Source organism: Octopus bimaculoides, chromosome 28 (assembly GCF_001194135.2).
Source record: "Octopus bimaculoides isolate UCB-OBI-ISO-001 chromosome 28, ASM119413v2, whole genome shotgun sequence".
Taxonomy (NCBI): Eukaryota; Metazoa; Mollusca; class Cephalopoda; order Octopoda; family Octopodidae; genus Octopus; species Octopus bimaculoides.
The window spans coordinates 12274894-12285580 of NC_069008.1; the positions used below are offsets into that span (position 1 = coordinate 12274894).

Sequence of the window (10687 nt, forward strand, 5' to 3'; positions counted from 1 at the left end):
TTTCTAGCGCATTAATTGTCCACGTTAGTGGTCGACGTTATTTTTTAAAATATATATATATATATATATATGTGTGTGTGTGTGTGTGTATGTTTGTGTGTCTGTGTTTGTCCCCCCAACATCGCTTGACAACCGATGCTGGTGTGTTTACGTCCCCGTAACTTAGCGGTTTGGCAAAAAGAGACCGATAGAATAAGTACTAGGCTTACAAAGAATAAGTCCTGGGGTCGATTTGCTTGACTAAAAAAAAGGCGGTGCTCCAGCATGGCCACAGTCAAATGACTGAAACAAGTAAAAGAGTAAAAGAGTAATGATGTTAAGAATCACCTCTACCTGCTGACATGAATTGAAAGGAAGAAAGAAGGAAGCTTAATCTCCAATTCCAGTTTGTCCCCTCTTCAACTCCCCTGTTCTGCACTGACTTCCCTTATGTCCATGTAATTTGTACACTGGCAGCAGGCCAATCAGGGTTTTATTTTCTCAGTACCTGCAGGAAGCCATCTTGTTGATATTAAAGGTAGGGTTGGATGGTAGGCATTCCAACAGAGCTGTATCATGCTTGGGCGAGTTTAAAAGGCTTTGTCACTCATGTATGATTGTTTGCAGTGTTGTGTCTGAATATTGTTCAATTTGGCCCTGTAATCTAATTTGTACATCACTGTCAGTATGTGACCCTATACCCCAAATAAAAATCAAGCAGTTGAACTGTACTGCCATAGATGACAACTTGAACTGTTAGCCTTCGAAATTGATTCTATCTGCATAAGTAATATAGTCTTCATCTTCTTGTTTAACCAGTTGCATGCACGAATATCAAATATTGAACAGCAATGAACACTTGCCAAAGGTTTCTCACAGTTGTTATACAGTCTAGTTGTGGAGGCGCAATTGCCCAGTGGTTAGAGCAGCAGACTCGCAGTCATAGGATCGTGGTTTCGATTCCCAGACCAGGCGTTGTGAGTGTTTATTGAGTGAAAACACCTAAAGCTCCACAAGGCTCCGGCAGGGTATGGTGGTGAACCCTGCTGAACTCTTTCACCACAACTTTCTCTCACTCTTACTTCCTGTTTCTGTTCTGCCTGTATTTCAAAGGGTCAGCCTTGTCACACTGTCACGCTGAATATCCCCGAGAACTACATTAAGGGTACACGTGTCTGTGGAGTGCTCAGCCACTTGCACATTAATTTCATGAGCAGGCTGTTCCGTTGATCGGATCAACTGGAACCCTTGACATCGTAAGCGACGGAGTGCCAACAAACAAAACATACAGTCTAGTTAAAAGTTTCTTTCTCTTAGATTCTTTGGCAGAATAAAATTACATTATCATGTGTGTTCTGCTGTGCCAAATTTCGTCAAATGTAACCTGGCCTGTCATGCATCTTTCTTGTGCTTCAGCTCGATTTTGAAAATATCTTTGAATTATTTGAACCAAAAGAAGAAAAAAACAATCCTGCACCAGGGTCATAATGGAACTCCATAATGCTGTTTGTAATGTATTGATGGAAACTGATTCAGTGACTTGATGCCGTACCCAGCACAGATCCACAGCTCAAGAAGATATACAGTGTCTCCATCTAGTACAGGTATGATTCACAGATCCATAGCTGAAGATGTACAGTGTATCTATCTAACTGATGTACTACCCACAGATGTATTGCTCAGATTATGTAGTGTCTCCACCTACCTGAGCTATGATCCATAGCTCAAAGAATACAGTGTCTCAACATAGCTGATCAGTTGACTGCTCGTTCCAATAATGCAGGGTTAAGAACATTCAGCTATTGTTGGATTCTTGGGGACAGTATCAGAAGGCATCAAGAGGAATATAAAGGAAATCAGAATAGAGACCCCAGTAGAGCTGTTACAAAAGGTTTGTCACTTTGGCATGGCCAGAATCATCAGGAAAGTATTTGAGAGTTGAAAAGAACAGATAACATGGTTACCATAAGCTGTAAATAACCAGCTTGCAATGCATGCAAGATTTCAGGAGTTGCAACAAAACCTTAATACTTAATACTTAAGAAAAACTGAAGTTTCCAATTTTCATGTTATTTTGTGAGATAAGAACATATCTTCTGTATAGTGTTTACCTCATTATAGAAGTTTGTTTTTTTTAAACTTTATTTTTGTTTCTTTCTATTTCTAGCACCATCTCAACAGCTGATCCTAGATATGGAATTTGATGAAGGATTCTGTCATACTTAGGTGACTAAATTAGCATCGGAGGAGGGTGTTCTGAAAGTGTAAATGCTAGAAGAATAATTGGAGGAAGAAAATTCAGAGAACTTTTTCCTCTTTTGGCAACAAAAGGTCTCTCTCAGAGTGAAAGGCAAATTGAATGATGCTTGTTTATGAACAGCAATGCGACATGGTAGTGAGAAGTGGGCCCTGAATGCAGAGGATATGTGAAGACTAAAGAATGAAGCTAGTAAGCTCTGTTGGATGTGCAATGTCAGTGTGCATGTCCAATAAAGTGCAAATGTGTTGAGAAAAACATTAGGAATAAAAGGAATCAGATATAGTGTACAAGAGTGAAAACTATATTGGTTTGGTCATGTGATGCATATGGATGAGAACAGCTATGTAAAGAAATGACAATTGCTTTAAGTGGATGCAATTTGTAGAGGAGTGAGACCCAAGAAGACATGGGACGAAATAGTGAAGGCAGATCCTTATAGAAGAGATGAGAAAGAATTGAGATGATTGGTGATTTGATGTGCTTGAAAAAACCCATCTTGTGCGTGTAAGGGCCCTGCCCCACTCTTTTTTTCTACTCTCAAGCATTTCCCCCATATCGCACCCCACTAACAATTATCATTCCTCTAGAATGTCACTCAGGTGCTATCATCACCTGAGAGCACAATGAGCACATATTACATTCTCTACCCTTGTGGAGGTGCATGGCTTAGTGGTTAGGGTGTTGGATTCATGATTGAAAGATTGTGGTTTCAATTCCTGGACCGGGCAACGCATTGTGTTCTTGAACAAAACATTTTATTTCGCATTGTTCCAATCCACTCAGCTGGTAAAAATAAGGAATCCTGTAACAGATTAGTGTCCCATTCAGGTGAGGAATTTATATGCCATGAAACCAGCCTTTATGAGTTGGTACAACTCAAGACGGTAACTTTACCTAACTTTTACTTTTTTTCCTTCCTTGTTTACCTACCCCACAGGAATCTGTGGTGTTGAGAAGGGCATCCAACCATAAAACCTCTTCCAAAATAGACAGTGAAGCCTGGTGCAATCTTTTGCCTTGCCAGCCCCTGTCAAACCATCTAACCCATGCCAGCTGGGAAAGCAGACATTAAGTGTTAATGATGATGATGATCCCTGCCTACACTATTTTCACCAATCACCTCCTATCAATACCTTCAGTTATCTCTTGGTCTCCTCTGCCATACTCCACTTTAAACACCACTCTTATCTGCTATCATTATTGATACCCTCTGAAGGCAGTGATCTCGCAGAATCATTAGCACACTGGGCAAAATGCTTAGCAGTATTTTTTGTTTGCCCCTACGTTCTGAGTTCAAATTCTGCCCTGGTTGACTTTGCCTTTCTTCCTCTTGGGGTCGATAAACTAAGTACCAGTGAAACATTTGGGTCGATCTAATTGACTAGTCTCCACCCCCCAAATTTCTTATAGTAGAAAGGATTATCAATACCCTCTCATATCTACCATCTACCCCCGCCTCTATATCTGTCTCCACTATTCCTACACCTTGCACATTATTCATCAACTTTCTGATTTAATCTCCTCCCTGGACCATTCATCTTTCTCACTTTACTTCTCTCCATACTGGTATCTCCCATCAACCACATCTTCACTCTTATAAACCACTTGCTACATTCACCTCTACCCTGCATCTATTACTCTCCCCGCACACTCTTATGAAATTACCCCTCTACCCCAAGATTCGGTCTGTATCCTCTCTTATACCCACCTTCCTGTATCCTAAGATGCTCTGGCATCCCACCACCACCACCATCACCACATCTATCTTCTTTCCTGCTTCTCCCACCCACCCTTATATAATGTAGGGCAGCCTTGTATCCCCTCTTTATTAAGACTCCTGGGTTTGTCCTTCTATCACACTTAAGCCTCTCAACCCCTGACATAGAGGCAGAAAGTCACTGGCCCTAATCCTTTCACATACTAACCCCATTTCCACATTTAGCTGAGGAGGCTTTTTCCTTCTGGTTTTTGTCTTACAAGTTAGTTGGTGCTCCCCGTCCACTTGTGCAGCAGCACGAAAAAAAAAAGCACCTTGTAAAGTGTAAATTAATAAGGGCATCCAGGTGTAGAAACCCTACCAAAGCTGACATAGGAACTTACGTGGCTCACCAGATTCTTGTAAACTTGTTCAACCCATGCCAGCATGGAAAATGAGTGTTAAATTAAGATGATTTTATATATAAATATATTACATACACAACACACATTTATGTATATATCTATATATTACATGCACAACACACATTTATGTATATATATATATATATATATTACATGCACAACACACATTTATGTATATATATATATATTACATACACAATACACATTTATGTATATATATATATTGCATACACAATACACATTTATGCACATATGCCTAAAGGAGGGTAAACATGAACACAGCACTCATACATATGTAATGGTCTTCTTTCTGTTTTCCTCCACTCACAAGACTTTCATCAGTCCAATGCTATAGTAGAAGACATTTGCCCAAGATGTGCTTCTGCAATGGGACTGAATTTGAACCAACATGGCTGGCAAGCAAGATTGTTAACCACACAACTAAACCTGCACCTAACCAATGTTAGAAATTAATGCATGAGCAAAAGGACCATTTCTATGAAGTTCCTCAATAGAAAGCATACCTCTATAACAAATGACTGTAATCTTGTTCTGATGGTTGGCAGCATTATTGGAGATGTTGAGCAATGCCACGATGGATAGTTGTTGGCACTCCATCGCTTACGACGTCGAGGGTTCCAGTTGATCCGATCAACGGAACAGCCTGCTCGTGAAATTAACGTGCAAGTGGCTGAGCACTCCACAGACATGTGTACCCTTAACGTAGTTCTCGGGGATATTCAGCGTGACACAGTGTGACAAGGTTGGCCCCTTTGAATTACAGGCACAACAGAAACAGGAAGTAAGAGTGAGAGAAAGTTGTGGTGAAAGTGTACAGCAGGGTTCGCCACCATCCCCTGCCGGAGCCTCGTGGAGCTTTAGGTGTTTTCGCTCAATAAACACTCACAACATCCGGTCTGGGAATCGAAACCGTGATCCTATGACTGTGAGTCCGCTGCCCTAACCACTGGGCCAATTGTGCCTCCACCGAGATGGATAGTATGTTGTAGACAAAGGATATGGTACAAGGAACAAAGAGGTGTGAAGAATCTTAGAATTAATTTTTTGATACAAATAATCTAAACATTTGCATCACTAATTTCTGGAAACTGCTTTGATACTCGATAATTTGAGCAAACATGCAAGCAAAGTCAGTTTTGTACTCATCAAAAATGTAAGGGACAATTTTGTTGTAAACACTGTTTTTGATGGCGAAGAATGAATGTAGCACTCAATATAGACTAGTGAGTAATGAATTAGCATTAGGTGGACCCAGACAAACAAAACTATCTGGGGGTGGGGGAAGAGGATTTTGAAACTGAATGGTGCCACTGCTAGAAATAGGTCAAGAGATGTCCTAATGAGCATATATGTTGACAAAGAGGAGGAGGAGGAGGAGGCAGAGACAGTAATATAAGAGAACTGGGTCTTTGTACAAGACAACCTGCTGTAAGCCACAAAACAGATTCATAATGACAAAGGTATTTTATTAGATTCTTCATGATTATCTAAATCAGTTGAAGTAAAAGCTGTGTATGGTAACAAAAGGGCTAAAGTGATCTAAATTAAAACTTTCCATCAAGATTTCAAGTTAATTTGTTCCAAACACCAACTTAATAATGACAAAGTTTTTTTTTTCTTTTTTTAACTAAAGTCTTCATTATTTTCAAACTTAACTGAAACAAAACCAGTGTAATTCAATAGAAATACAGTAACAAAAGGGTTAGTGATCTAAATTTAAACTTTCCAACAAAATTTCACGTTATGTTCCAGACACCAACTTGTTTTATGGCAATTTATTTTATTAGATTCTTCTTTATTTTCAAAAGTAACAAACAAAAGTAATGCATTTCAATAGAAATAAAGTAACAAAAGTGTAAAAGAAACTTAATCCAAATATATTTCAATTAACTTCAGCCAGACTGAGATTTATTTCTCCTTAACATGGTTACATAACAAAGCCCAAACTCCTTATTTACAATTGTAGATGTTAGAGTGTTCAGTTTTCAACTGAAAATTTTCTCGGTGTTTGTCAATGAATGAGGAATACTGAGAAAATTATCTTCCACACAATGGTAACAGCATTACCCAGAACATCAACAATTAATTTCCCTATTTATAAAACTTGAAATATCTTTTATTTGCCTTGTGTTGTCAGGTTATTAGTTCTAGACATCAAAATTAATACACTATCACACATGTAAATGTTCATTTGTGGATTTGATAAATGGAAACTTAAAGAAGCCCAATTATGTGTGTGAAGCAGTGATAGAAAGCAAACAAACTGAAGACCAGTTCAAATATGTTGGGAAGATACTTGAACCTTTAAAAGCTTTTCACTGCTGATTGTCATGGAGAAAAAATCCTCACTTAAAACAAAAGAAGGTATAAAAAATACCACAGTTAGCAAAGAGCTCCTTCTGAAAGCATTTCAAAGTTGTTCATTCTCTTCAGCAGCAGATACCAAGAGAGACAACACTACACTGATTTCACGACCAACTGTAGGGAAAAGCCTTAATATCTCTTAAACATATTTGAACTGATCCCCATTTTAACCCTTTAGCATTCAGATTATTCTATCAAATGCAATACTTATTCACCCATATTGTTTTAACCTAATCATTCGTTATTTCGTAGCTTCAAGGTTTCGACAATGTTATCACTTATTTTTAAATTGACATTATAGGTTGGTGTGAGATACCAAATCTGGGCAGTTTTAACATAAAACAGGTAGATTATTTGGGCCAGATATGGCCAGTTTAAACACTAAAGGGTTAAATACATACATATATATATATATATATATATATATATACATATATACACACGCACATACATATCCATGTGTGTGTGTTTGTCTCTCTTAGTTTGTGACATCATGTGAGGATTATAAACAATTGTCAATATCATGCAATCAGTGTCCTTCTTTTCCAATCTTCTATGAAAATATGTCCAGTCATGGAGAAATATTACCTTGCTTGGAAACCGGGTTGGTGACAGGTAGAGAACCTGGCCAGAGACAACCTACCTCAATGAATTCCATTTGACCCACTCAAGTGCAAAAAAAGGAATGTTACAGCAATGATGATGTTGTTATATTACTTTTTCGGATCTAACAGGGTAGAATTTACCTTCGGTACAAATACATTTCTATCTAGTTATGGTATTTGTCAAAGCGAATAATTTAGTGCTCAGGGTTTTTCACTCACAGTTGCAAGATTGTGGTTTTGATTCCTGGACTGAGCAATCACTTTGTAGTGGTAGATATATAGTTGAATGATCTCCCTTGCAAGAAAGACCAGAAAATAACCTCCCTTTCTAAGTTTCTCGAAGCATCGATGTCATGAAACTTAATTATTCAAGAAGTTTGGCATTTCTTTTGGCAGGTCCTAGAATGTCTAGCATTCCATTAATAAAAACACCTTGCTAACCCAGCTTTTTGTTTCTTAGTCGATTAGACTTAGAGCAGCCATTCATGTCATTGCTATGTCAGTCTATTTCTCTATGCTTCGTAGCTGATATAACTGAGAGCCACCACTTCACTGTTTTACATTTCCTATCTCTACACTTTCTTGCATAAGATTACTTCATTCAACTAATTTCTACAATTTGATTCCATGTATTATCACCGAAAGCAGAATCAAATTTATTTTTATGTAGTAAATATATAAATCTTGCATTTATTCTTTCATCTCTGTATGAACTCCTGTGATAACATACACGCAGCCACATCAAACACATTGTACTATATATATTTCACTACAACTTCGACAACTGATGAGTGACACACCTTGCATTTGTATCTGTAATATTGATTTGATGGAGGGAATAAACAAACGTACAGTACAAACATTTGATCATAATAAACGAATCCTCTGTGTAGGCTGTTCAGCAAGAAATTTACAGAACTTTCATGTTGTTTACAATGGGTAAGTCCACCAGGTATGGTATGTTTCTGAGAGAATGCTAAACCAGATATCACAGGGGCATGGTTTCTCTCCTGTAAGAATTCATTTGTGTTTAGTTAATCACCTCTTTCCATCAATGATTTACAATGTATCACAATGAGATGGCTTCCTTCCTGTATGAGTATGATTGTGTCTAGTTAAGTTACCTCTCTGCGAAAAAGATTTACCACAAATATTACAGTGATATGGCTTTTCTCCTGTATGAATACGCTTGTGCCTAATTAAGACATTACTTTCAGAGAACGATATACCACAGATATCACAGCGATGTGGCTTCTCTCCTGTATGTGCACGTTTGTGTATAGTTAAAGTATTTCTCCGAGAGAATGATTTACTACAGATATCACAATAATATGGTTTTTCTCCTCTATGAATACGTTTGTGTGTAGTTAGGTTACAACTTAGAGAGAAGGATTTACCACAGATATCACAGTGATATGGCTTCTCTCCTGTATGACTACGTTTGTGAGAAGCTAAGCAACTGGTTCCAGAGAAAGATTTACCACAGATATCACAGTGATATGGTTTCTCTCCAGTATGAATACGTTTGTGAGAAGCTAAACAACCTGTTTCAGAGAATGAATTACCACAGATTTCACATTGATATGGTTTCTCTCCTGTATGAATGCGTTTGTGTTTAGTTAAGCTATCACATCGAGAGAATGATTTACCACAGATATCACAGTGATATGGTTTTTCTCCTGTGTGACTACGCTTATGAGAAGTTAAGTTACTACATTGAAAGAATGATTTACCACAGACATCACAATAATATGCTTTCTCTCCTGTATGAATACATTTGTGTTTAACCAAGTCACTACTTCCAGCAAATGATACATCACAGACATCACACTGGTATGGTTTCTCTCCTGTATGAATACGTTTATGTCTAGTTATGTGATGTCTCTGAGAAAATGACTTACCACATATATCACAGCAGTATGGCTTCTCTCCTGTATGACTATGCTTGTGAGAAGTTAAGCTATGACTTTGAGAGAATGATTTACCACAGATATCACATTGATATGGTTTCTCTCCTGTATGAGTACGTTTGTGTATAGTTAATACAGCACTTTGAGAAAACAATCTACCACAGATATCACAGTGATATGATTTTCTCATTCCTTTTGACATTTTTCAGGAAAAATTAAACTTTCATGTCTCTAACATGGTTCTTCTTCTTTTGCGCTGTTTTAAAGTCTAGCCAGGCTCATGGGCCCGGTTTCCTGGTTTCTATGGCATATGTGTTCCCCACCAGTTGGACAGGATGCCAGTCCATCGCAGCTTTACTCAAGAAACAGGAAGAAAGAGTGAGAGAAAATTGGGGTGAAAGAGTACAGCAGGAGTCACCACCACCCCACTGCTGGAGCTTTAGACATTTTTGCTCAATAAGCACACAAAACGCCCAGTCTGGGAATTGAAACCGCAATCTCCGACCGTGAGTCCACTGCCCTAACTACTGGGCCATTGCGCCTCCACAACATGGTTCATTTTCGTATTATTTTCCTTCTCTGACCACAATATGCAGACAATTTTCTTGGTTCCAAATTTTTAATACTTTATTTATGACAACTTTTATTTCAACTTTCTATATTTCCATCATTTGTGGTCTTCACTGATGCCTGAAGATTCAGTAAGATTCTTTTGTAAGTCAAACTAACTGTAATTTGCAGAAATTGTAGATAGTGAGAAAGAGAAATATTGGTTTCAAATTTAGGCACAAGGCCAGCAATTTCAAGGGAAGGGGGTTAAGTCGATTAATTGGTACTTATTTAATTGACCCCGAAAGGGTGAAAGGCAAAGTTGACCTCAGCAGAATTTGAACTCAGAATGTAAAGATGGATGAAATACTGCAAAGCATTTTGCCCGGCTTGCTAACAATTCTGCCAGCATGCTGTGCTAGTGTGATAGAGAAATATTGCTATTATTTTAAGTTCAGAAGCAATATCTTACAAGAATTTATAAAAAAAAAAGGTTTATATCTGTTTCGTCTAACATTTTCCTTCAGTTTTTAAAAGATGATCAATGTTGATGATGATGTATCTGATGTAAATAATTCCTTTGGGCCAATGTCTTTTTATAATCTGAAATAATAGAGAAACAACAGTGTGAAACAGAGAAGATACTGAAGAAAGATAGGCATGAGACGTTTTACGAAATTTCTATAAAGATGGGTGCAGACATAGCTGTGTAGTTAAGAAATTTGATTCACAAGCGTGTGGTCTTGGGTTCAGTCCTACTGTGCAGTACCTTGAATCTTCTACTTTAGCTCTGGGATAACCAAAGCCTTTTGAGTGGATTTGGTAGATGGAAACTGAAAGAAGCCTGTCATGTAGTCATACATATAAATATATATATA

The 10687-nt window shown here is 37.9% G+C and overlaps 1 protein-coding gene across 1 annotated transcript in view; it reads right to left on the reverse strand.

Moving 5' to 3' along the window:
- Positions 1-6261: 6261 nt before the first annotated feature.
- Positions 6262-10687, reverse strand: part of LOC106868406 (zinc finger protein ZFP2) — a 7270-nt gene continuing 2844 nt past the window's right edge. Inside the window, exon 2 of the mRNA XM_052977587.1 lies at positions 6262-10412. Within this exon, the coding sequence (XP_052833547.1) occupies positions 8410-9462 (1053 nt within the window). The 5' untranslated portion in view covers positions 9463-10412 and the 3' untranslated portion in view covers positions 6262-8409. The remainder of the gene's footprint in view (positions 10413-10687) is intronic.